This window comes from Nycticebus coucang, chromosome 4 (assembly GCF_027406575.1).
Source record: "Nycticebus coucang isolate mNycCou1 chromosome 4, mNycCou1.pri, whole genome shotgun sequence".
NCBI classification, from domain to species: domain Eukaryota; kingdom Metazoa; phylum Chordata; class Mammalia; order Primates; family Lorisidae; genus Nycticebus; species Nycticebus coucang.
Genome location: NC_069783.1, coordinates 23,485,040 through 23,511,966, shown reverse-complemented (window position 1 = coordinate 23,511,966; position 26,927 = coordinate 23,485,040). Strand labels below are relative to the sequence as shown.

General features: G+C 50.4%; 1 protein-coding gene across 7 annotated transcripts in view; it reads left to right on the top strand.

The window, feature by feature from the left end:
* DNMT3A (DNA methyltransferase 3 alpha) overlaps nucleotides 1–26,927 on the top strand; it is a 100,733-nt gene that overhangs the window by 62,309 nt on the left and 11,497 nt on the right. For 4 of the 7 annotated variants that reach the window (XM_053589460.1, XM_053589463.1, XM_053589461.1 and 1 more), the window contains 8 exons: nucleotides 168–314; nucleotides 23,506–23,721; nucleotides 24,006–24,164; nucleotides 24,593–24,700; nucleotides 24,905–25,061; nucleotides 25,400–25,549; nucleotides 25,654–25,698; nucleotides 26,313–26,392. In XM_053589460.1, coding sequence (XP_053445435.1) covers nucleotides 168–314; nucleotides 23,506–23,721; nucleotides 24,006–24,164; nucleotides 24,593–24,700; nucleotides 24,905–25,061; nucleotides 25,400–25,549; nucleotides 25,654–25,698; nucleotides 26,313–26,392 — 1,062 coding nt within the window. Of the gene's footprint in view, nucleotides 1–167; nucleotides 315–8,456; nucleotides 8,653–19,811; nucleotides 19,928–22,633; nucleotides 22,741–23,505; nucleotides 23,722–24,005; nucleotides 24,165–24,592; nucleotides 24,701–24,904; nucleotides 25,062–25,399; nucleotides 25,550–25,653; nucleotides 25,699–26,312; nucleotides 26,393–26,927 lie in introns of those variants that run through there. The other 3 variants (XM_053589467.1, XM_053589464.1, XM_053589466.1) reach the window with 3 other exon arrangements.

The following is a 26,927-nucleotide window of genomic DNA, read 5'->3' as shown; positions in this document are numbered from 1 at the left end:
TCTGGACAGGGCTCGCCTAGCACTTCCAGGGTTGCCCTCCCTATCTAGGAGCCAGAGTTTCTACATATCATTCCATTTCCTCCTCAGCCCCACTCTAGGAGGAATAAACCCTGCAGTGGGGCTGTCAGTGCCCACTTTAATGCCTCTCTGTTATCTCTCTGTCCTAGGGTGCCCGGGGCCGGCTGCGGGGTGGTTTGGGCTGGGAGTCCAGCCTCCGCCAGCGGCCCATGCCGCGGCTCACCTTCCAGGCGGGGGACCCCTACTACATCAGCAAGCGCAAGCGGGACGAGTGGCTGGCACGCTGGAAAAGGGAGGTGAGGTATCTTCTATAACTGGAAAGCCAGAAGTTAGGTCCTGCTGCCGTCTGAGGCTGTTGTCAGACCCTACCTGAGCCTCAGTCTCCCCTCAAGTTAACCCCTAGACCTTACGGGGAACTGCTTGATCCCTAGGTAGCAACTGGTTGGTTTGTTCTTCCAGCAAATGTTCATTGAATGCTTACTATATCTGGCAGTGTACTAGGCTCTGTGCATATATGGTCCCTACCCTCATGGAGTTGACATTCTGGACAGATTGAAACAAGGGGCTGATAAAGAAAATAACAGAGGCCTGCTGTAGGCAGTGTGGTCAAGATGGGCTTCCTAGAAGAGGGGACACATCAGTTAGGATTTAAAAGAACCAGAGAGCTGGCTGTGTGAGGTGTGGGGCAGCAGAGACTTGTCTAGGCAGAGGAAACAGCACCAGCAAGGCTCTGGCTTGTTTGGCAAACTGCACGCCCAGGATGAAAAGAGTAAGGGAGGAAGAGGCCAGATGTGGCTGGAGAGGCAGGCAGGGTCTGGTCAAAAGCTGGTTTACTTCCGAGTGTTCTGGGAAGCCAGAAGGTTTCTAAGCAGAGGAATTACTTATAGATTCGGGTGGCAATAATGGAGACAGGGAAGACAGCTTGGGGATGTATTTTGGAGGTAAAATCAGTGGGGCTTGCTGATGGATGTGTGGAGCAGGGAGATGTGCACTTGAGAAGAACTCCCACGGTGCAGCCAGCACACCTGGCGATGGTTGTGCGCGTATTCAGATTGGAGCCAGTGGGAGGAGGTGGTTTGGGATGGATGGGATGGAAAGCTCAGTGTGAGATGCTGAGGTGCCAGGTATGGGGCCGAGGGCAGTTTAGGTGGAAGCATGAGCCAAAGCCTGGCCACTGAGAGGCTCCCTCAAGAGAGAGGGGAGAGACAAAGTCCTAGGACTGTGTCCACAGAAACCCCAACAAGCATCCCTCATAGACAGGAGGAATGTCAGGCATGGGGACTAAGGGGGAACACTGAGAAAGGGCCAGGGAGGAAGGCCGGAAAGAGTGGTGGCTCAGGACCAAGCAGCTTCCCAGGAGAGAGTCTCCCAGCCCTGTGGAAGGCTGAACTCACTGAGACATGGCCATGGCCTTGGCATTGGGCCTGAAAGGAGCTGGTGACTTTTCAGAGATGCTTCGGGTGGGGGCAGGGGTGCAGCCTATGGGCTTAGGTGTGAAGGAAGGTGAGGAAGCTGCAGCAGAGGCTGAAAGACCCAGGAGGGAGATTATCTACCAAGCCCCATCTGTTGAGCTGTTTGTTGTCTTGTATGTTTGATTAGTAGGGAAAGTGGGTACAGAGAGGAGGGAGTGGTAACCTGCCCACACAAGAAAGCGAGAGGAAACTGCCACTACCAGAATTGCCACCACCTGGGGCACTTCACTTAACTCTCATTTCATCTTAACCCCAGGCCTCCAAAAGAAGGCAGTCCCCTTAGTCATTGTGTGAGAGCTTGCTCTAGAGCAGTGGTTCTCAGCCTTCCTAATGCCGTGACCTTTTAATACAGTTCCTGTGGATCTTGACAGGAGAACCGCTGCTCTAGAGAAAGTCAAAGCAGGGTGGAAGTTCTGGCTTCTTAACTGTTTCTAATTCCTTCGGGATCCAGGAAGGCACAAATTACTCTCCTGGAAGAGCCTGGAAGCAGCATACCCTGTCTGAGGTCTGGGCCAAGAGAGGAATTACCTCTGAGCTTACAAGTGTTGTCTTTTGGATGGAAATTCAGGAACTGGGCTGTTCCTGCTTCATTTAGTCTCTACCCCCTAAACCTGGAGAGACCGAGCTTTGCTTTTTAACCCGTTGTTATGTCCTGTGGACTCTCCTACTCAGGACGCTGAGGTAGGAGGATCACTTGAGCCCAAGAGTTTGAGGTTACTGCGAGCTAGCAAGACTCTGTCTTAAAAAAAAAAAAAAAAAATACTGTTTGGGGATCATTGAGGTTACAAAGAATTAGGTTACACTGATTGCATTTGTTAGGTACAGTCCAAAAAAAGATTTTAAATATTATGAACATTTTCTGATATACACAGAAGTATAAGGAACTCCTATGTTTCTAGCAACTGGCTTTGACAATTTATCAAAACCTTTTCTAGTACATCTTCAACCCTTGGCATCTGCTTCCCCACACCTACCCAAAGAAGGTAATAATGAGCATTAACAGAAAAACTAAAAAGTTGATTTATTTTAAAATATTTTTTGTGACTTAGGGTGTGGAGACCTTCAAACATTTTTTTGCTGGTAAAATTGTTCTTTGTTTGTATGCTGTGAGCAAAGATGCCCACAAAGACTCCATTGCAAGTTTTAGGACTACTGATCCCTCATTTTCAGACTGGAGGACTGGGGCTACAGGTTGATGTGACTGGCCACAAGCTCCCACAGCAAATTAGGAAGAGGGCTAGAAGGGAGTTAGAGTTTAGGCTTCCTACTCTGTGAGGGGCCTGGCTCCGGAACATCACACTCCTCCCAGGCTGTGCTGGGGACTTGGGACCAGCTGGCTGCAGGTGTCAGGAATGTTGGGGAAACACAGGTAGCTTTCAAGATTCCCAAGTCCTCTTCAGATCAAGAATAGTACTACAGTTGCCAGGAGGCCTATTTCTAAGTGGTGTAACAAGAGCACAGAAATCCATCCTCTTTTTCAGTCTCATCTTAGTTCTCTAGCATTTGACCCTTGCTTCTGAAATTGACTCCCTAGGCCTTCCTCAGTCTCTGCGGTGCTTCCTTCCTCCTTCAGTTGCATCTGCTTAGCAGCATCCTCTGCCCATCACTGGGACCTCCTCAGATTGCCGCCCCCAACCCTGCCCTCTGCCAGTTTGATACTTAGCACTCATCTGCTCTCTGAGATCCAGCTACACACCTCCTCCCAAAAAGACACCGCCCCTCCTGACCAGCCACACAGGCTTCCATGTTCAATTCCACCTGTCTCCCAGGCAATGTCACTTGAAGGTCCAGCCAACACTTCCTAACCTCAGAACACAGCACCTGCTCTTTAAAACTGCATCAGGGCATTTTTACTGAGCCTGCAACCAGAACCCTCCATGTCTGGGTGCCGTGTCAGATACAGGGACTACTGGAAGCATAGAGGAGTCCCCTTTATCTCCAAAGAGGATGAGGGCTCACAGCACCTGCAGAAAGACCACTGTCCTCAGTAGGGGTTTAGACTAATTCTGCCTGGGGTCATCCATGTATCAGCAAGAGGTGGTAGCTCAGCGGGTAGGGTGCTGGCCACATACATCGAGGTTGGTGAGTTCGAGCCTGACCTAGGCCTGCTGAACAATGACAACTGCAACAACAAAAAAATAAATAGCCATACATTGTGATAGGCATCTGTAGTCTCAGCTACTTGAGAGGCTTAAGCCCAAGAATTTGAAGTTGCTGTGAGCTGTGATACCATGGCACTCTACTGAGGGTGACATAGTGAGACTCTGTCTCCAAAAAAATTTTTTTAAAAAGGATGAACTGGAATTTAGGGAAGGGGACTAGAAGATCCCCTTCAGATCATTTTAGAAGGAGGTGTACAGTACTTGCAAAGGTCCTGAGGCATAAAACAGGATGGTCTGTAGGGAATGGAAGCACAGTGATGGTGAGTACAGGGGGTGTAGGCTGAGAGCAGCAGGAAGTGTGGCTGGAAGGTGGTGCCAGGCCAGGCCAGGCCTGAAGGGCTTGTGTGTTCAACTGTGGAGCAGCCACCAGACCCTGGCCTGTACCCAGCCCATCCCCTAGGCTGTGTGTCCATTCTGGGAGGCTTCTTCCCTCAAAGTGCACCCCCACCTTAATTTCCTTTTCCCTTGACTGCCCTTGTCTATCAGGGGCAGAATCAGACCATAGTTATTTAAGTGAGGCTTACTGTTGTTTTTCTTTCTTTGTTTTTTTTTTTTAGAGACAGTCTTACTTTATAGCCCTCGGTAGAGTGCTTTGGCGTCACAGCTCACAGCAACCTCCAACTTCTGGGCTTAGGCAATTCTCTCGCCTCAGCCTCCTGAGTAGCTGGGACTACAGGCACCCGCCAGAATGCCTGACTATTTTTTTGGTGTCGTTGCAGTTTGGCTGGGGCCGAGTTCGAACCTGCTACCCTTGGTATATGGGGCTGGCGCCCTACTCATTGAGCCATAGAAGCTGCCTTTGTTTTTCTTTTTTTCTTTTCTTTTCTTTTTCTTTTTTGAAACAGAGTCTGACTCTGTCACCCTGGGTAGAATGTCCTGGCATCATAGCTCACAGCAACCTCAAACTCTTGGGCTTAAGAGATCTTCCTTCAGCCTCCCAAGTAGCTGGGACTACAGGCACCCACCATGACACCTGGCTAGTTTTTCTATTTTTAGTAGAGAAGACATCTCGTTCTTGCTCAGCCTGGTTTTCAACTCCTGAGCTAAGGCAATCCAACCACCTCGGCCTCCCAGAGTGCTAGGATTACAGACGTGAGCCACCGTGCCTGACCAGGAAGCTTATTCTTTTCTTTTCTTTTTTTTTTTTGTAGAGACAGAGTGTCACTTTATGGCCCTCGGTAGAGTGCCGTGGCATCACACAGCTCATAGCAACCTCCAACTCCTGGGCTTAAGCGATTCTCTTGCCTCAGCCTCCCGAGTAGCTGGGACTACAGGCGCCCGCCACAACGCCCGGCTATTTTTTTGTTGCAGTTCAGCTGGGGCCGGGTTTGAACCTGCCACCCTCGGTATATGGGGCCGGCGCCCCACCGACTGAGCTACAGGCGCCGCCCTATTCTTTACTTTTCTATCTACCCAAGATTACCAACCTCCTGAGGTTTTTTCCCCCCTCCAAAACTTAAGATTTAGAGTACCACAAAACAAATTAAATTTAAAATAAATGGATGAGGAAAATGGGGTATATTCTCCATCCCTGAGGCTGAAGTGGGAATTCCTGCCACAACCGGGAAGTGATTGTCTTCTGTCTGTTCTGCCTCCTCTTCTTGTTCCTTAAGCTGTTTACGAGTACTCGTATGTATTAACTTCTGCTTTAACCTGCCCAGCCCTGCATGTTAGAACCTACAGTGGCTCCCCATTGTCCCCCCCAGGTATCCTCTGGCTGTTTCTCAAGGCGTCAACCCTGTGCCACAGTCAACCACTTTAGTGTGGTTCTCTAACAGGAAGGTCCCTTATGAGGGAACAGTCCCCTTTGCCCTTGCCACGCTCCTCCCTCCCTGCCTTTGTTCCTGCTGTCCTGACCCCTAGCTGTTCCTCAGAGTTGAGGCCAAGGGCTGCTGTCTCCTCCAGAAAGCTCTCTAAGACTTCTCCAGTCCACACTGACCACTTCCTTTTTCTGAACTCCTATAGTCCTTACTGTTAATATTGTTGGATTTAGGACTCAATTGTATTTCATGGGGCATTTCCCACTATTTCTTGTATGGTAATCATGTCTCCCCCTGTCATGCCTTACCTGATGCTGGGCAGACTCAGTGAATACCTTTTGATTGGCTAAGCAGTTGATAAGTCGCTGAATGGGGGACCCCTTTCCTGAGGTCCTGGGGGCTTGGGCCCTTGGGTTTCCACATGACAAGGACCCAAGCCTTTGGTCTCCAGGTGATATTTCCAGGGGTGCTGACAGGTATACCTGGAGAATAGCAGGGGCAGGGGCCAGTGTGGGAAGCCCCCCATGGGTAAGGTGATGCCCAAGTCTTCCCCAGGCTGGGTTCCTGCTGTTCCCTCCCCTGGGCTTGAGCCAGCCCAGCCGAGGCAGTGGTGAAGACAGAGATGAGACAGTTCCTCCTCCCAAAGGAGAGCTTCTGGGGCTCCTCTTCCTCATAATAATCAGGACACAATGGGCCCTGAGGAAGTGCTTTGGATTTAGGATTAGGAAGGGCTTCTTGCCTTAATAATTCATTATTCCTGCCATAGCTCTGCATTTACAGGGACCTAGGGCAGGCACCTGGGACATCACCTAGCCAGGGAAGTTTGCTGTCTCCCAGCTTGTATCACTGCTTATGGTTTTAAGGCTCAGTTAATAGCCCATTGCTGTTATGCCTCTCTCATTAATGTCTTCACCCCAACTGAATTCTAAATTAACATAAGGCAAGGAAACCATGTCCTGGCTCCCAGTCTGAAGATAGGGACTCTAAACTCAAGCGTCCCTGCACTTACCAGATGCTTGATAAATATTAAATAGTGATGCTAAGGAATACTCTGTGGCCCAAATTTCATAGTCTCTCCTCCCCTCCCCCTCCTACCGAGCAAGTAGCAGAGCCATCACATTCCTAAAGGGCAGGGTGTCCTTTACTATGACCTTTGGAGACAAGTTCAAATGCTGCCTTAAGTGAGATCTTATTAGATGGGAGACCCTGGGCATCACTTGACCTTAACCCCAAGCTAAGGTCCCTCCTCTGTGGGTAGACTCAGCTGGACTCTGCTCTCCCAGCTGTGTCTCATCTCTGTGAGCACAGTACTCACCAGTTTGTTTTCTGCCTCTACCCAACTGGACCTTGTTAAGTGCAGGCCCTTTGGGTACCTCTGCCCCCAGGGCTGGCCTATGGAAGGTCCAGGGTAAATGAGTGCTGAGTAAATAATTCTAAACCCAGAGTTAGTATATAATATTAGCTTGATATTTTTTTAGAAATTATTTCAAATTACATAAGTATTACACAAACACTCTTGTATCTACCCTCCCTTCTGTAATTTTAATTCCTTCACCAGAAGTATTTGATGCTACCAGTTTGGTGTATACATATCATGGTTGTTCTCTGTCCTTGTACATGTATAAACATATAATTTTGCCTCACAGTTTTGTATTTTAATTTTCCTTTTACATAAATGGAACCACATTACAGTTCGTTTTACAGTTAATTTTTCACTTAAAATAAGTTTGGGAAATCTAGCCAGGTAATTACTATTACATTCTGTTGTATGGATTACCATGATTTTATTCAGCCATTCTCATATTGGTGGACATTTATGTTGTTTATGGTATCTGACTGTCTAAGCCCTGCAGCAGCGAATATCCTTGGTGATGCCTCTTTGTGCGTCTATTTCTCTGAGATAGATAACCTAGAGAGAAAAAGGCCAGGTGAAAGGGAATATGGTTTTGCATTTTATAAAATCTGCCATACTGGCAGGGCGCAGTGGTTCATACCTGTAATCCCAGCCAGCACTTGGGAGGCTGAGGTGGGTAGATTGCCTGAGCTCATGAGTTCTAGATCAGGCTGAGCAAGAGTGAGACCTCATTTCTAAAATACAGCTGGGTGTTGTGGCAGGCGCCTGTAGTCCCAGCTACTTGGGAGGCTATAGTCCCAGTTACTTGGGAGGCTGAAACAAACCCAAGAGTTTGAGGTTGCTGTGAGCTAAGATGCCATGGCACTCTACTGAGGGTGGCCAAAGTGAGACTCTGTTTCAAAAGCAAACAAACAAACAAAAAAAAATCTACCATACCTGGGACGATGCCTGTGGCTCAAGGAGTAGGGCGCAGGTCCCATGTGCCAGAGGTGGTGGGTTCAAACCCAGCCCCGGCCAAAAAAAAAAAAAAAAACTACCATACTGCCCCCTAAAAAAGGCAATGCTAATTTATGATCCTGTAAACCCGGTATGAGAAGACTTCCGCCTTTGCCAACATCAATATTTTGCTAAGCAAATGAATGGGAAAATGGTATCTTATTATGATTTTAATTGGCATTTCCCAGATAATAAGTGAAGTTGAACATCTTTTCATATGTTTATTGGCCATTTGTGCTGCCACTTCTATGAGCTTAGCAAATGTTGCTTCCGTTGGCTTTACAGCCCTGTGGTCTCAACAGGCTGTGTTTCCTGTCATGGGGAAGAACAGCCAGTGGATGTCCAGAGGGCCACCTCCTGCTGTGCTGTATTCCATTTAATAATCAGTCACTCCACACCTACTATGCAGGGGGGCCTTGTGCTGGGGCCTTTGGGAAGAAGGAGATGACTAAGGTATGCTCTCCTTCCTGGGCTTTGGTCTGGTTCAGGAGACTAGGAAAAGTGGCAACTAGACTCAGTGAGGGCTAGAACCAAATTATTAGCAAGTGTATGGGTAGCAGTTTTAGGGTATCCGGACCTGCAGACATTCCTCACTTATTTGCCATACCTGACCTTTTGCAGGGTGGCCTCAAAAATAACATCACCCTTGAAGGACATGATGACATTTGGAGCAGGCACAGCAAGTATACTTTACCAAATGGCTGAATGTGTTTTAAAGGTGCTCTTGTGACAGCTCGTAATCGGTAGTGACTTCCAGGGCTGGCCTTTACCCTAGGCTGGGAAAATTGTCACAAAGGGACCTTCTGTTGTCCTTTAAGTGGATGGACCTTTTGCACACTGAAGTATTCACTTCTTCTGGGGCACAGAAAATAACACCCCACTTTTTGGAGGTGAGAAAATAAGAGGTGGGGGGGGAGGTTGTGGTTAGTAACTTGCCTGGGGTCCAACTCCTGCTTCAGCAAAGCCTAAACTAGGGAAAATGGCATTGAACTTTATTTAGTATTCACTTTCACCACAATCACAAAATATAGTATCTGCATTTATTATACTTAGTAAGAAGTATTTTCTTTTGTCTGTGTTCTTTATTTCAAAGGATAGCCTCACCATCCCTTACTATTCAAGGCAAAGGTCTAGAATTAACCTTGACTCTTTTAACTCTTATACTTTCTAATTTAACCTTGTAAGTATTTTTAATCCTTGTTTTACTACTAGATAACTAAGATATCCCTAAATAAGTAGATATCCTTATGAGAGGCTTGGTGGGTCTTGGTAAAACCAGACCCCAAATCTCATGCTTTTTTACATCCAGGTGCCTCAGCTACAACCCAGTTTTTCCTGGTTTCCAGTCTTGGGTTGTTATGAAATTAAAGTATGGTTTACAGGAGACGAAGAGAGCTGGCCTGGCCTTCTACCTCCTGAGCAGCAGTTCTTTGGGCTGCTCCTGTGTCCATCTGTAGGAAGTTTGGGTCCTTTTCAGCCCTTATGACCAGTCCCTCCCTGCTCCACTCATGTGGACCTGAGCCTTGCCCTTGAATTACTGTTTTCTCCTGACCATGTGTATGATGTTGTGAAATTGGATTAGAAGAATGTTGGAATGAGATTTGGGAGGCCTGGTTTCTGGTCTCAGCTTCTGCCAGATTAGCTGATCAATTTGAGGTCATCTTTCTCCTCTCTGCACTCTAGTTGCCAGGCTTGTAATGTGACAAAAATAAACTAGATGACCCCAGAGAGTCTAAGATTTAATAATGGTTGGGGGTGATGGGCTAGATCATAATCCGTGGTTTCCTTTGTCACCTAGACTACCTTGTACATAAATTTTAAATTAAATATTTGAGTGACTTCTCAGATGTCACATATATATGCCTCTTCTAGAGGCACAAACATAAAGCATCCTTACAAGAACTCTTCTAAAAAGACTGTCATGGCTGGGCGTGGTGGCTCACACCTGTAATCCTAACACTCTGGGAGAATGCGTCGGAAGGCCAGCCTAGCAAGAGCTAGATCCCATATCTAAAAAATAGCTGGGCGTTGGCTCGGTGCTACATACACCAAGGCTGGCAGGTTTGAAACTGGCCCGGGCCTGCTAAACAACAAGGACAACTGCAAAAACAAAAAAAAAAATAGCCAGGCGTTGTGGCAGATGCCTGTAGTCCCAGCTACTTGGGAGGCTGAGGCAAGAGAGAATCACTTAAGCCCAAGAGTTGGAGTTTGCTATAAGCTGTGATGCTATGTCACTACACTGAGGGCGACAGTGAGAGTCTTATCTCAAAAAAAAAAAAAATATATATATATATGTATATAGTAACAACTGGACACCATCTCTGTCCCCAAGGGACACAGTGCCTAGTAGAGGAAGTGTAGTGTTCACAATAAGCCCCAGAGGTAAGCAGAGCACGGGGCTTGCTCTGTTCTTCTGGAACCAAGAGCAAAACAGAAAGCATAAAGGAGGACGAGAACTTCTAAGGACTCTGGGAAAGCTTCCAGGAGGAGGCAGGCATCCTTTGAGAATTTCAGTAAGTGTAAAAGGGGAGGAAGCCTTTCAGGAAAAGGAACTGCTAAGGGCAAAGAGGAGGAGGTATGATGCTTCTGGGTCTAGGGAGCAGCAAGAGATCTGGAACCAGGGCGCAGGGGGGTTGGGGAGGATGTGTAAGAAGAGATAAAACTAGAAAGGAGGATGGATGGTCAGATCATCGAAGTCCTTCCAGCCACAGTGAGAAATTTAGGCCTCATTCTGCAGTGGGGAGCAGGGATGTGAGAGGTTGAATGTGAATTTTAGGAAGATAACCCTGGTAGTATTGTCAGGGTGCCCAGAGGGGATATTTAGAAACAGGACCAGGTAGGAGGGCATTACATTTGGCCTTGACTAAGAGGCCAAGGCAGACTTGAAAGAGTGGCTAGAACTGGTCCTGGTTAGAGGGAAGGGAGAAACCTGCCTGGCACTGGGGGGGTATCATTATCTGAGATGGGGAGTCCTGGAGGAAGAGCAGGTTTGGGGCAAGAAGGTGAAGATGAACTTTTCATTTTCTTAAGGCTGTATTTTAATAAGTGGAAGGTTTTAATTTTTATTTGAGACAAAGTCTCACTCTGTTGCCTAGGCTAGAGTGCCATGGTCAAACTCCTGGGCTTAAGTGATCCTCCTGGCTCAGCCTCCTGAGTAGCTGGGACCATAGGCGTGAAACACTGCACCTGGCGTAGAAGTTTCTAATTTTAATAAGGTACAATGTGTTCATTTTTTGCCCTTTATTAGTGTGTAATCTCTAAGAATTTCTGCCTACCCCAAGGTCATGAGGGTATTTTCTTTTCTTTTTTTTTTGTAGAGACAGAGTCTCACTTTATGGCCCTCAGTAGAGTGCTGTGGCATCACACAGCTCACAGCAACCTCCAACTCCTGGGCTTAAGCGATTCTCTTGCCTCAAGCCTCCCGAGTAGCTGGGACTACAGGTGCCCGCCACAACGCCCGGCTTTTTTTTTTGTTGCAGTTCGGCTGGGGCTGGATTTGAACCCACCACTCTCGGTATATGGGGCCGGCGCCTTACTGACTGAGCCACAGGCGCCACCCCCCATGAGGGTATTTTCTTAAGAAAGGTTTTAGACAAGCTGTTTTTGAGAAGCCGGCAGGTTGGGGAGTGGTTTAGTGGGCAGCTCAAAAGGTAGGTCTGGCCTCAGCCTGGCGAGGGGTTCACAGGCAACAGACAGGAAGAAAAGAGCCCAGAGCACAGTCAGCAGCCCCAAGTGGAGAGGATCAGGATAACAGGCACAGGGACATGGGACTTCTGGGAACAGATGGCCACCAGGTCAGCATCTGTAAGGATTTCTTGAACTAATTAGGGGCCTACTGAGCCCCCGCCCCCCAATCTGTGGAGCCCTTTTCAACCTCCAGGTCCCCCGAGGCCACCCCTCCCCCTTCACCTCTCAGTTGGCACTCCCTCTCATGGCAGCTCACAGTTCACGTGAGTTTCACCACGTTCCTTACTGACCCTTCCTCCATGGCAGCTCTTCACAGATGCCATCTGACTCTTCCCTTATTCCTCTTTAGCCAATGGTAGGCAGCATAAATATTATTTGCCTCTAAGTGCTGTCTGAAACTAAAAACTGAGTCAAATGTATTTTATACATACCAAGAATACTATTTGAATTCAGTGTTTCTTAAAATGTGGGGTTTTGTATTCCCCTACCAGAACTGCCCTAGCTGTGCATTAAACTCTCATATCCCTGGGCCCTGCTGTGAACCTCCTGAAGCAGAATCTCTGGGGTGGTTGGTGCCTCTAAATCTGATTTTCTAGCCAACACCCCAGATCATTCTGGGGCTTACTAAAGTTTGAGAATCAACAAGCTTCAAATGATTACAGCACAGAAGAGATTCCAAACAGATGCATTGATAAAGGCATTTATTGTATCACCCATGGGGTGGAGGGCGGTTACTGCACATTAGGGTCACCTGGGAGTTTTGTTTGTTTTTTATAAACCCCCGCTGCTCAGCTGGATTAATCTCTGCAGGAATTTAGTAGTTTCCAAAGCTCTCCCAGTGATTCTGACCCACAGCCCAGTTAGCTGCTCAACAAGGAGCTGAGGAAGAAGTGTGGGTTCTAAAGCTGACAGACCTAGGGAACACCCCAAACAGGGTGTGTGTAGGGGGGAGGGGACCGGAAAGGCCTTGGCACAGGAATTTAACTTTTCCTTTGGGATGGAGATGACAGGGTTCCCGCTGTTCCCAGCTGTAGTCACCACTATGCGGGTCCACTGGGCTCCCCCTGGATCTTCTCTTTGGATCCTGAAACTTGAGCTGCTCTGCCTGCCTGAATCTGAATGCTAGTGCCTTAGGCCCCTCCCTTTGACCCCTGGGGATGGGGGGAAACAGGTCAGGCTGTTTAAGGTTTACCAGGTTCCTTTTGCCCACACCCACCTTAGTATAAAATTAACACTTCTCTAGTTTCTAAAGCAAAGTGACAACAGTCCTAAAGCAAACTTGTCCTGAGTGAGGTTCCTTCTACCTCTCGCTTGTCCCTCCTGACTTCCTTTGATCTTACCTGTAATATTTAGCAGGTATCTGTGGTGCCATTAGGCTGGTTAGGAAACCAGGATGGAAAGAAGCTAGGAAGTTCTTTAAGGTCTTGCTAGCAGCTGTAATGCCCTGCTCAGCTCAAGATTTGACAGCAGCACCCACCACAACCCTGCTGGCTGGATTTCCTGGGAAGGGGCCAGTGAGATCTGCCACCCTCCACTCCTGCCCCCTTTCTGGCCCCCAGACTCACTGGAAGGTGGCCCTGTGCAGACCTTGCAGTTCTCGGTTAGGGGATGAAAGTGACCAGGAAGGATGAGCCAGGCCTATGGAGAAACTGTCGGGATAGAGAAGGTAGGTGGGCGCACTGGGGAAGAAGGCAGCACAGCAGCCTCGCAGCAGGTCTGCCAAGTTGGGACTCCCCAGCGTAGTACATCATCGGGAAGTAGAGGGCTCCCAGGGAGAGAATGGGGGAGTCAGGCGGAGCCAGGGCTGCTTGAGAGAGAGGTCAAGGGTAAGTGAGAAGAGGCTTTCCAGCATTTTGCTCTCTTGATCAGAAGTTCAATATTCATTAGAATTTGTCTAATGTGAGTGTTACACGACAGTCTCCTCGTGCTCTGCCTCCCTAATAGATAGTCATGAGGCTGTGCTTGTGTTTTCCATTCTTGTTCTCATCTGCCAGGAAGCTAACGCAATTGCAGATGCCCTCCAAAATCTGGCCATTCGTGTCTGAAATACCTGGGAGGTTGTGCCCATTCTTAGTTTACCCTGTTCCATTTTTCCTTGAGTCTTCCTGCCTCTACCAAAACCAGCATCCTCGGATTTCCTTCGGCACATGTAGAAAGCATCTCTGCCATATAATCTACCATCTAATTGCATGCTGCCTCGAATGAGGGCTGTGGTTTCATGTGTGGTGGGTGCACAATTAGGCTGTCACAGGAGCATAGAGGCCCATGGCTTCCACTAGCCTACCTCCTGCAGGTGCTCCGGTGCTTTAGGCAAACACAGCTTCTTTCCAGGTCCTGAAACTAGACCCATAGCATTTGCCCAAATGCCACTCCTCTCCCCAGACTGAGGGAGGAGGTTCTGCTGCAGGGCCCAGGTTTAGGGTGATGGTGTAGCGCCCAGCAAGTCCAGCACACTGCAGTTGCCATGGTAACCTTTCTGCTTTTCTTCAGGAGGAGGATGGATTTCCCTTTCAGTGCGAATCATCTGCCTGGGCTGCCACCATTCTATACCCTCTGGGAACCAGACTCCTAGCCTCCCACCTTCTGCATTCTGCCACAGAGGGCAGCCTGTCAAGAGCTTTAGCTTTAAATCACAATCCAGTATCAGACAACAGCTGATTTGGCTGGAAAAGGGGAACAGGAGGGAAAGACAACAGAGGTGGGGATGTGTGTGTGAGAGGGGGCTGACCTCCGTCTCTTCCTGCCTCTCCTCTATCCAGACCACTTCCTCTTCAGTTAATGGTGCTGACCCTTCAGGTGGGCTTAGTCCCCTTGAGGCCTCAGTTTTCTCATTTTAACTAACAGCCAGGACATCAGTGGTTTCTACACCTGGTTAGTATCTGAATTACCTAGAGGGGTTTTAATAGATTCCTGGGCCCCACCCTAAGCCTGCTGATCTATATGGGTAGAGCCCAAGCATCTGTATTTCTAAAATCTTCCTTGGGTGATACTGATGCAATTAAGCTCAAGTAAGTTTAGGATTCTCCTTTCAAGATGATCTGTAGGGCCCTCGTGGAAAGAAAAGGAAGCTTTGCCCTGTCTGGGGATTGCCCGGCCCTTCTGGGTTCTTAGGAGCTTCTGGAGAGCCCTTGCAGGTTGATCTTGTCAGAAAGCAGATGCTTGCTGCCTGGTCAAGCTGGCTAAGCCAAGACTAGGCTCCCATCTTTCCCCCTGACGAGAAGCCAGGAGAGAGAGAATGACAGGAAGGGGGGATGTTGCCATAACAACCAGCTCCAGGCAGAGGCCTCCCTTCTAGGGGCTGGTACTTCACCCCAGTCCTGGTGGTTTCCATGGAGATGGGTTACTGAGGGATGGGGGAACATTTGCCCTGTGTAGAGCATTAGTCAGGAGCTGCTAGTAGGCAGAAGCCCATCACTAGGTGGGAGCCTTGGACCCCTGTCAACTTAGAGTCCTCCCAACATGGCCTCTGCTCTCTGGGTACACATCTGCCACCTTCTTCCTGCTTAGTTGCTCTATGACTGGTCTCCTTAGCAACAAGTCCTGCTAACTCCATGCTGTTGGCTCTGTGGCTATTTTTAGCTTCACTGCCAGCAACCTAGTCCTGGTCATTTGCTTGCAACCTCCATATGGATTGTAGAGGAATAGGAAAACAAAGATTCCTGGCCTTTTTGGGGGAGCCCTAGACTGGGACCTCTTAGCAATTATTAGGATTTCTGCCATGGAAAGGATCTGTCCTCCAATTTGGAACTTGGCAGTGGATTAGGGGTGAGGCTTCTGAGACAGTGTTGCATTCAGTTGAGGAAACACCGTTTTAATCCTCTATTCTGTGTGAGGTGCTCCGGCCCACATTGCTTCCATATGAAGCTGAATAAAAGATCCAGTCTCTGCCCTCTAGGAATTTTTAATCCATGGAGAAGAGAGATGAGTTACACTCTTACCTTCATACAAGGCAAAGCAAAGACTGGCGGGTTCTAAGAGAGGATACCAAAGTGCTATGGGAGTGTGGGGGGGGAGGCAGGGAAAGATAAAGCTCAGTGGGGCAAGGTACAGGTCAAGGGCCAGAGTGGCACTGTCCTAAAGCACTTTCTGCAATGATGGAAATCTGTGCCATCTAATACAAAAGCCTCCAGGAACATATGGCTCTTGGACACTGGTATGTGGCTGGTGTGACTGAGGAACTGAGTTTCCATTTGTATTTCATTTAAATAGCCACGTGCAGCTAGTAGCTACCTTATTGGACAGCCCGGGGCTAGAAAAACTTTCTTGGTGGAGGTAATTGATGGACTGCATAGAAGGATTTTGGCTGGGAGAGGTCGAAGGGGACAGGCATTCCAAGAAGGAACAATGTGAGGAATACCAAGTGGGTGGGCAGTGGGCTTCATGACATTACATGGAGACCTTCAGATACGTGGGGGCCTTGAATGTCGTGTAGGGTGTTGACTGCTCAGCACTGAGGCTTTTGAGCTGTAGGCAGGACAGGTTGAAAACAGACACTCGTCCTCATATCATGGCTTTTTGTCTGGATAAGATTTCCCTGGTCTTGGGGCTGGTGAAAATAGGTGTGTGGCAGAAAATATGCAGTTATGTCATCTGGTTGCTTCGCAGATGACTAGATAGAGGCCCTGGCTTCTCTGATTTTGAGTAAACATTCAGGTGGCACATGTCCACCTGATGGATGACAGCAGCATAACCTGCCCTCATCCTGCTAGGACAGAATTTTATGACAAACATGCCACAGAATGCTGAACTCTGAGTTAAGACCAGTCAGGCAGGAGAGGCTCTTCCCACCTGGACCCCCTAGTGTTTCTGCTCTTTGGTGGAGTTATCCTGGCTTCATGTCTCATCTACTTCTATGAGGCTGGAAATTCAAATTAACACACTTGGGATTGTGATCTTCAAAGACCCAGGAGAGCTGTGCACACCAGAATGTTATATTTACCAATTTATAACAGGACATGTCCTTGCCACACAGATCATAATACTTATCCTGCCGTTTTCTGGCAACTTACTGGTATCAGAGTCATTGGAAAATGTAATTAAAATTAGAAGTTTGCTTGATGAATACAGGCTCAAGGCCGAGAAGAGTTGGGTGTCCTTAAGAGGTATTTTCATCAGGCTTTGGCAGCCTATTGGATCACTCTTGTCTGCCTGCCAAACAGGAACTATACCCTCTCTCTCAGGTCACCCTCTCTGCTGGACCACGCTGGATACTTCCTCTCCAGCACCACTTTTAGGCTCTTGACATCCACTATATCTTCCTTTCATCCAGGAGTTCCTCCTTTCAACATACTTTTATTACAATTCCAAGAACATGGCTTATTTTACATGGCACTGCTATTTGAGGTTGGCTATCTTTATCTCAGTAAAAAGACCTATCCTAGTAACTATGCAGAGGGTTACTTGGGAAGGTCAAGGGCATGTGGGACCTGAGGATCCTTGAAAGCTCCCGTTTTTTTTCCTTTACCCCTTTACTAAAATCCCCTTTGTCCTAGATCTTGAGGTCTCTCTTGGAGTTGTGACTGTCCCCTTTCAAAGACACACTTCTGTTTAAATGACTCATAGTCTATAAAAGGGTAATGTTTCATAGTTACAGGAGAGGGAAGATGCCCTAGGTTAGTGGGGGGACTCCTTTGAGACCAGGCTTAATTTTGTTTATGTTGGGAAGTTGTGTGGAAGAGGTAAGATTTGACTTTAAAGGATGAGAATAAGGAAGTTTGACAGCTTGAAGGGGAGGGGCTGGTTTCTGTGTAGGCCAAGAGAAAGTGAACGGTTCTAGCCAATTGTGACACCTGGGGTCCTGGCATAGTTACAGTCTGAAGAAGTCCCAAGACCACAGAGAGTAGAGTCTGAGGTGTTCAGCCATGTTGTAATGGAAAAGGAGATGTCACAAATGAGCCAGAGTGTCTGAAAGGAGCTGCCAAGCCAGAATCTGAAGCTTCCTTTTGAGAGGAGGCCTTGGAATGAGGTCTCAGGTTGCCCCTTCACCAGGCCTGGATGTTGAGGAGGGATCAGTGAGAAGCAGCTAAGCAAGTCCTGTTACATTCCTTAAAGGCTGGGAGCAGGCAGGGGTCATAACTCAGAGCTTCTCATCCCTGCTTCAAGGAGTGGGTACCTTACTTGGATAGAAAGATGGGTTGGAGCAGAAGGCCTCTGTTTTTATGGTTGGCTCTTTTTTTTCTAGCTATGTGGATTCTGGGTCTCAGTACTACCAAGTTTTATAAGTAGAAGGCTGATTTAGAGGCCTTGTTCCTCAGGGTTTGCTTGCTCTGATGGCCCCAAGAGGGATAGTAGGCCATCTTCACCATGGCATCTTTTTTTAAAAGACTATCTCACTTTGTTGCCCTTGGTAGAGTGCTGTGACATCATAGCTCACAGCAACCTTAAAATCTTGGGCTCAAGTGATTCTCTTGCCTCAGCCTCCTGAGTAGTTGGGACTACAGGCACCTGCCACAATGCCTGGCTATTTTTAGAGATGGGGTCTCGCTCTGGCTCAGGCTGGTCTCAAACCTGTGAGCACAGGGCAATCTACCTGCCTCAGCCTCCCACAGCACTAGGATTATAGGCATTAGTCACTTGCCCAGCCTGGCATCTCTTGACCTCATTATACCAGCACTGTTCCAGGTGGTATGTCCCAATTGACTATGCCTGGGAGCCAGGCACCTAGAGAGGTATCTCATTGTCCTTAGGAGATGGTGGTATTCCAGGGCCTGTGAGGGCTGAAATCATTCCTATTTTGCAGATGAGAAAACAGACTTCTTGGGGTTAAGTGGGTTATTCAAAGCCATGGTGGTAGAATCAGAACTCCAGTCCATATCTTCTGACAAGCCAAACAGCCCTCTGCTGCTGGGAGCATTTTCCTTCAGTTCCTCTACTCTTCTAATTCATCTGGCAAACTGAAACCAGTCTCATCTTTCTAAAACACCCAATCATCTCAGGCTTGCCAAAAAACTTGCACTTATTTTTGACCGCTACAGGTTGTATCTGTTGACATCCCTGAAGTCTTGTCCTTATCCAGCTTTCTATGCCTGTTAGCTTTAGTGTACTGAGATGTTGCAGGTGGGTGAGGGGTCTCTCCTTTCCCAGCCTGGCAGCTGTTACTTATCCCACCCATGTCATTCCAGATTGCCATTCATCCTCTGCCCAGTCTCTGCTCACCTCCAACTCACCTCTAACCTCTTTTATCTTTCATTATCCTTCATACCACCTATTTTTGTTGTCTTCCAAGTCATCCTGGCCCACTCCCTTTGCTATCTGTGGTATAGTTATCTTTACATATGTTTGTCTTCCAGTGATCCTTTCATATCTCTCCAAGTCCAGTGGTATCTTCAACTCCTTTGAGACCAGGGTCAACAGGATCTGTTTCTTAATCTGATGTTACAACCAACCTAATGAAGGGGACCATGAGTGGGGATTGCTGTTGGCCTTGAGGGTAGGTGACGCTGCAGCTGGAGGCTCCAGGAAGAGAGTAAAGCCCTCTTGATCTGCAGATGTTCCTGCCTGGGAATGAAGGAATTGCAGTACTTTAGAAGAAGCGCCCTGGCTCTGTCCGTCCCCCCACCCCACAGTGGAAAATGAGAAGTCCTTGGAAGACTCAAGAGTGATGTAGTAGGGTCCTTGAGGACTTAACCAGGAAGAGGCTTTGAGAGCCTGAATTGCTAAGCCACACTTTTTAAGGCACCCTCTATCCACCTGTAGTGTGGAGGCGGGACACCCACCCCCCACAAGAGCTCTTGTCCTGAGCGCTCCCAGTTTCTGTGCGATGCTCTCTGTCAGGCTCAGTTTGTATTCTCTGAGTTTTCCTCCAACTTCCTGGGCCCAGCCCTCTTATCTGTAAGCTTTTTTTTTTTCCCTTTAGTTCTAAGAAACTCACTTTTAACAACTTTCTCCCGGCTGTCCCAGATCGTCGGAAATGTGCGCTTTCCCTTCGCCCGGACTCCGCGTTCCCTTAGGGCTCCAAGCCGAGCGCGGCCTCTTCTCTCCCTCCCTCCGGCCCTCAGTCCCCTAGTCCCCTGCGGCTCCCCGCAGGTCTGGGCCTCGCCCCCCGGCTCTGCGCTAATCTCTTCCAGAGTTGGGGGAGAGGGGGCGGGGCAGGCCCGTCCCGCGAGGCGGGGCGCTCCCTGCTGCCCGGCCGGGGCGGGCCCTGGGAACGGGCGGAGGCCGGCCGCGCCCCCGGCCCCCGCGCCCCTCGGACCCGAGGAGAGGGGCTGGCTCACCGCCAGCGTCGGAGCGCCGGCCCCCTCCCCCGGCCCGCCCGCAGCCAACCAGGCACTCCAGCGGGGCCCACGTGACCTGGAGTTCTAGACAAAGAAAATGTTCCCTCCCTCCCCCCCACAGTCCCCCTCCCCTCTCTCTGGCCCCCTCCGCCCCCAGCCCCATCTCCCCCTTCCCCTCCCCCCAGACGGGCAGCTACTTACAGAGCTTCAGGGCCGGGGCTCACACCTGAGCTGGACCGCAGAGGGGCTGCACCTGGCCTTATGGGTAGGTTCCTGGACGGAGACTGGGGGCGGGGAGGCTGTAGGGCCGGGGGGGAGGATCTCCGCAGCCCTCAGTTTGAAAAGAGTCAAGTATGCCTCCCCGGCCCAGGAGCTGCGGTGTCCCTTGCCTGGCCTGAGTGCTGCAGATGCTGACTTAGTGCTGGCCCACCTACTCCTTACTCAGGGGCCCCAAGGCCCCACTCCTCACCAGCTCAAGTGGCACCTAGTGTTCCCAGGGACAGGAGGAGAGCCGGCTGGGAGCCTGGGCAGTGGTAACTGCAGGCGCTGGCTGAGCGGGTTTGGTGGGCCAGGAGTTGGTTTGCAAGCAACTTGAGCTGAGCTGCATGCAGATGGGTGCCTGCCATTTCCGAGCTGACCTGTATCCCTGGCTGGAGGACCATACTGCCCTCAGGGCCTTGCCAGCTTGCAGCCTCTTGGTAGGGACAGCTTCCTTTCCTGCAAGTTCCTGGAAGCCACCCAGCAGGCAGCCAAGAAGAAGGGGTTGAGGATGCAAAGGAGCAGGGTGACCCTGACATGGGAGTGTGGGGGCCAGTTTGATGCTGGCCTGTGACACCCAAAGGAGGCTGCGTGGGTTTGGGGGTGGTGGCGCTCAGACCTCTGACCTTCGGAATGGGAAGTGCTGAGTTGCAGGGGGAGGTGGAGGCGGGACAGTTGCCTGAGGAGATGGAACTGCTGGAGCACAGGCAGCAGTAGGCAGGGGAGTTACCAGTCGCTTTCCCAAGCTGGACAGACTCTGGCCAGGTGGCTTCCGAAGAATGGTGTAGTGCCCCTCTTGGATCTTGCCCAATCTCTTGATCCCTCTAGGGGTGAGGAGCCATCAGCTCAAATGGGAGAGCTCTGCGCAAACCCTCTTTCTCCTATTGTTTGCCTGGGCAGGAGGGCAGTAGAGAAGAGGAAAGGAGGATGCTTTCCCGAACTGCCCTGGGCAGACTATTCTAATGAGCACCTCCCCCACCCGCTGCCCCTTCTTCCCCTTTCCTCTGGCCTCCTGCTGCTAACCCACCTCCTTCCTCCTTTCCCCACCCCTACGGCCCTGGTACTGGTGGAGGCCCCTTCCTCCTCTGCCAGCCCAAACCATGCTGGGTGCGTGTTCTGCACCAAGTGGGTTGGGGATGCTGAATAGTTATCAGCAGCAGCATCTGACAGGCTGGGGGAAGTTGTGGGGGAAGAAGAATGTTCAGGAACTCTCTGTGGAGGGGTTGAGAAGAGAGACAAAGGGGCTGTGGAGGAGTGATGGTGGTGTCAGGCACGACTCTCTTCTAGACCTGGGGAGGAGCCTGCGCCCACCTGCTGCCACTTGCTGTGGAAGTGGTGGCAGGTCCTATCCCCTTCTTGCCCTCTGCCACCTGCACACCTTGTACTGGTCTAGGGCCCCATCACACCTGGGAGCAGGGCCTTTGGGTCATCTGAAGCAGCACCCTAACCTGGGTCAGCTGTCCATGCCTGAAGTTTGGGAAGGCATGGCAGAGAGCTAGCAAGCTAGATGAGAGCTTGTCTGAGAGTGTGACTAGTGGGGCTGAGGATCCCAGAAGAGGAGATAGCACCCTGGAGAAGAGATCCCTTGCCCCATAGACTCCAGCACACCTCTTGTGGGGGAGGAGGTGATGGCTAATTGAAGGTAGTGAGAGGAGGGCAAAGTCTCGACCAGGTGAGTGTGTACTAGGGAGGGCTGAGCAATTACTCTGCGCACATTCGCCCCCATCATCCATGAGCTCATTTTCCCAGCTGTTTGTGGGCTAGAGGCAAAGGATACCTTATCCTATTTTAGAATGTGTTGAGTCAGAGAAAGAAGCAGGACTAACGTCCTCAGTGTTATAGGAATCGTCATAAGAAACAGATTTGGTCTATAGCTGGGAGTCAAAGACTTAAAGATTGAATGAAATAAAATGAATCCACAAGACAGTACACCAGACCACTGAGCTTAAGACAAAGGTTAACTTGGGACTCCTTGGATTGGGGAGTGTTGTCCGTTGATGGGCTCTGGGAGAGTCCTTGGAATCCTTGATACCTATATGACTCAGATTAAAGAGGTCTGAGAAAGTGAACAGAAATCCTTCAGTCCAAATGCCTTCCTAGGTTGGAGCAACTCCAACAGGAAGGGACTGCTGCAAAATCAGCTACTAACTAGTTAGTTGCAAGCAATGCAGAGCTCTGACTTCTCAATGAGAGCTCTTCCTTACGCTCCTTTCTGATACTCTTTTTTTTTTTTTTTTTTTGAGACAGAGTGCCGTGGCATCACAAGCTCACAGCAACCTCAAACTCTTGGGCTTAAGTGATTCTCTTGTCTCAGGCTCCCAAGTAGCTGGCACTACAGGCGCCCACCACAATGCCCAGCTATTTTTTGGTTGCAGTTGTCATTGTTGTTTTAGCTGGCCCAACTGGGTGGCCAGGTTCGAACCTGCCAGCCTGGGGGTATGTGGCTGGCACCCTACCTACTGAGCTACGGTTGCTGCCCATCTGATACTCTTTTAATCTTGGGGACAGGTTTGCGTTTATAGCTCTGGTCTCTTGGGGAAAGCTTCATGTTGAAAGGCAGGTAGAATATGGGATTTCCTCCCCCCTCCCCCCTTTGAGTCCGGTGTGGTGGAAATGGGTGCAGAGCCTTGAAGTTAGAATGCTGTTTCCTACATGTGGTACAGGGTAAATGGTTCTCATAGCTAAGTATCAAGGATTTCATTCTCCTTTGTAGGGATCCTGGAGCAGGGTTGGAGAAGGAATGGGCGCGTGGATCCTAGCCTGAAAGATGAGTGTGGCATGGTGAAAGGATGGAGGCCGTTCAGTGGGAGAATAACTGGGGTTTGGATTACTTATTTGTTGGTGGGATGGCAGAGTGCCTGGTCGGTAGTAGGTGCTCAATAACTAATTGAGGAAGTAACTGTATTTATGGATCTGAAAGGTGCACATACAAGGGGTAGAATCTGGTAGCAGTGTACATTGGGTGTAATCTGCCAGAACTCCAGAATGGTCTTTGAGTGTGGGAACAGGTAGGCGCTTAGGAAATTTTCTGTGATATTTGAGCACGTGCTAGGGGAAATGTGCTTTTTAAACCCAGAGCAGTGATTTGATCATGAATAGACATCACAAAACTAGAATTGTGGTCTGGAAACCAGGAATAGAAGCAATAGATTGCCCAGAGTAACTGTGGAGGAAAAGAGGAACAATACCATTTCTTGGTTGAGAATGTAAGACAGAGGATGGAGCCAATATCTGTGCCTGACAAGGGGGCCTGATTGATAGTTGAATAGAATTAGCCTTTCCACATGCAAGGGTGTGGAACTAACTGCTAGGCTGATGAAGTTGAGGAAGACTGGGGAGGAAAGAGGCAGAAAAGAAGGCTGGAATCCAGTGATTTTTGAGTTCATCTCCCGACTTCCTGCCTTGCCATTTTCCATGGTAAGTCAGTTGGCACATTGAGGAAGAACTCTTGTGTCCAGCCCTTTTCTTTCCATTGCTGTCTCAGGCCTCCACAGACAGGTTGAGAGGAGCCCCTTGAGTGTCAGTCAGGTGGCCCTGCTAATTCTTGGATGGGTTGGGGTGACTTCTTGTTCCTTATTTCCCCAGGCTGAGAAGAAAGCCAAGGTAATTGCAGTAATGAACGCTGTGGAAGAGAACCAGGGGGCTGGGGAGTCTCAGAAGGTGGAGGAGGCTAGCCCTCCCGCTGTGCAGCAGCCCACCGACCCTGCCTCCCCCACTGTGGCCACCACGCCTGAACCCGTGGGGGCTGATGCAGGGGACAAGAACACCACCAAAGCAGCCGATGACGAACCAGAGTACGAGGTGAGCGGCTTGCTTCTCACCAGCCTGTGCGGCTCTTAACTGGGGCCTTCGCACTGCCAGCCCCTCCCATCCTGCTCTCTCCATCTCTCACTGGCCGCTCGCTCTCTCCACCTGACCCCAGGCCTCTCCACCCCCCCTGGTTTTGCTCTGTCCTGCTTCGTCCAGATGGAGCTCCCTCCTGGCTGGCCTGCCCCCAGATGCCCAGGGCTGGGTTGCCACGGGGGGATCAGGGTGGCAGGGCCTCATGACCACCGTGTAATGATTTCTGCTCCTTGGGGCTCCAGGACGGCCGGGGCTTTGGCATTGGGGAGCTGGTGTGGGGGAAACTGCGGGGCTTCTCCTGGTGGCCAGGCCGCATTGTGTCTTGGTGGATGACGGGTCGGAGTCGAGCAGCTGAAGGCACCCGCTGGGTCATGTGGTTCGGAGACGGCAAGTTCTCAGTGGTGAGTCATGGGGTTTAGCAGTAGCCTGGGGGAGGATAAGGTCTGGGTCCCAGGGCCTTTGGTCTTGGCTGGGGGGAATCTGGAACTAGGGTGGTGGGAGTAGGCTCCTCTCACCCCCACTCTGCGTGTGGTGAGTGGAAGAAGCCGCAGAGATAATTAAGTTGCACCTGGCTCCCAGAGCTGGGCTGCCTGCCTAGGGTTAGCCTTCAGGAACTTTTTGCTAGAATCCCTTTCCCACCTGCGTTCAGGTCCACCCCCACTCTTGATCTGACAACTCTTTTGCATCAGATAATTATTTGTCAGTGCACCTAGCCCCCTTACTGGCCAAGACTGACTCTCAGTGCTCCCACCGCCTGACACTTGCAAGGCATGCAGTGGGTGCTCCAGCACGGGAAGCAGCAAACCAGGGGCCGTGTTCGCCCCTCCAGGTGTGCGTGGAGAAGCTGATGCCACTGAGTTCGTTCTGCAGTGCATTCCACCAGGCCACCTACAACAAGCAGCCCATGTACCGCAAAGCCATCTACGAAGTCCTGCAGGTGAGTGTCCCTCTGCAGAGCCTGGAAGCTGTAGCATGGTGGTTAGGCCCCAGGCAGAGCCGCCTCCTCACCCCAGCTTCCCCACCTCGTTCACCCCCTCTGCACTCCTCCTCCCACCCACCTCCTAGTAAATTCAGGTCCGACTTCCCTGCCTTCCAGCCTTTCTTGACACACAACCCCCTGCCCTCACATGTTGCCCTCCAGGTGGCCAGCAGCCGCTCAGGGAAACTGTTCCCAGCGTGTCATGACAGTGACGAGAGTGACACTGCCAAGGCTGTGGAGGTGCAAAACAAGCAAATGATTGAATGGGCCCTCGGGGGGTTCCAGCCCTCTGGTCCCAAGGGCCTGGAGCCACCAGAAGGTAAATACAGGTGCCCAGCCCAGCCTTCTGGGGTTCTTGCCCACCAGGGGGACCCACACCAGGGCTAGGAAAGCTATGCTTAGTGGGAGCTACCAAGGGCCTTATGAAGAAGCCCAGTGGGAATGGCCAGGGTCCCCTTTGCCTCCAGGTCAAGGTCAGGCAGTGCTGCTCTGGGGCTCCAGAGTAATCTCTCCATTGTCTCTCTGGAACCTGGGAGGAGGTAGGAATAGCTTGGGAACCTAGCTGTACCCCACTATAGGTAGAGAAGGGGAAAGGAGAAGACTGGGGTTCCCTGTTACCCTGTAACTGTGAGCTTTTCACTTGCTTTCCTGATCCAGAGGAAAAGAATCCCTATAAAGAAGTTTACACAGACATGTGGGTTGAACCTGAGACAGCTGCCTACGCGCCACCCCCACCAGCCAAAAAGCCCCGGAAGAGCACAACAGAGAAGCCCAAGGTCAAGGAGATTATTGATGAACGCACAAGAGGTAGTTGGCCTGTTTCTGGAAGGAGTGGCACCGGGAGGCCAGCATTCTGAGGAGCAGGTGTGGCCCACGGCCTCCTCTGATGCCGGCTTCCCTCCCCTCTGCAGAGCGGCTGGTGTATGAGGTGCGGCAGAAGTGCCGGAACATCGAAGGTGCGTGTCACCAGGTGTCCTGGCTCTCCCAGCTTGGGGCCAGCCTGGAGTAGCGCGTGTTTAGGAAGAGCCCTGTGGTGTTAGTGGGAAGGGGGGCATCCTGCAAGTCCCAGCACCCCCAGCCTGCTTCACACACCATCTTCCTGGTGCTGTGGCTTTGCTTTCCTGTCGATGGTACGGGCTGGTCTTTAGGGTTTGAAACACCCCAGTGCATCAGACAATGGTGACCCTCAGATTTGATTCGGACTTTGATGGAAGATGGCCTTATGGCCTCTCTTTCCTTATTTGCCCTCCTCCCACCTCTGTCTCTTTGGCCTGGTGGTGGTTTATCTGGTTCAGGGCCTGGGACCAGGATTGGGGGCAAGGACCAGGACTTGAAGACTATCTGGGAAATACCTCAAAGTGCCCCAGCCAGCGCCCACTTCTCACGAGTGGGTTTCTGTCCCCTCTCATGAATGGTGGCCTTGCTGCGGCTGGGGACATCATGCCTCCCTTTTGCATAGTGCAGTCTCTCCCTCACTTTCTGCCTTCTTTTCTGGCTGCTCTAGCACACCCCTTTTCCATAGCTTGTCCTGGGTTGGGGTGGTGCTCACTTCATTCCCTCTGTTCTCCAGACATCTGCATTTCTTGTGGAAGCCTCAATGTCACCTTGGAACACCCTCTCTTCGTTGGAGGAATGTGCCAAAACTGCAAGGTAGGGGCACACCCACCCGAGAGGTATAGCTGAGGGCAGCCCTTGGTCCCTTGGCTGACTGCGCTTCCTGTTTTTGTGGGCGTGTAGGGGGAAGACACCTGGCGTGAGACTTCAAGGCTTACTCTGGAAGCAGAGGGTCTTGATAACACGGGCCCTTGGCCTTCAAGCTTTTAAGTTGCTTTTATGTTTCTCCTCTGAAAAATTCTTTTCCTTCCTAAAATGCGGACTGCCCCATTCTAGTCCCCAGATGTGGGCAGGGTTGACAGTGTCACTAATGCGACGGGGGTAGGAGCTGAATAGCTGGGCAGGGCAGGCAGAGTGGTAGCAGGGTCACCATGCCCTTGGGAGCCCCAGGAGAAAAGCCTCAGGCCTCCAGGAAGGAAGAAGGTGGTGTTGAGCTTCCTCTTTTCCCCTGGCTCTCAGACCCCTCTTTGGTTCTGTCCACTGCATGTGGGGATGACACATGGTCTCCCCGCTCCCAGATCTGTGGTTCCGGCCTGACTAGACTGGGTGGGTGGTGGGATCTTATCTCCAG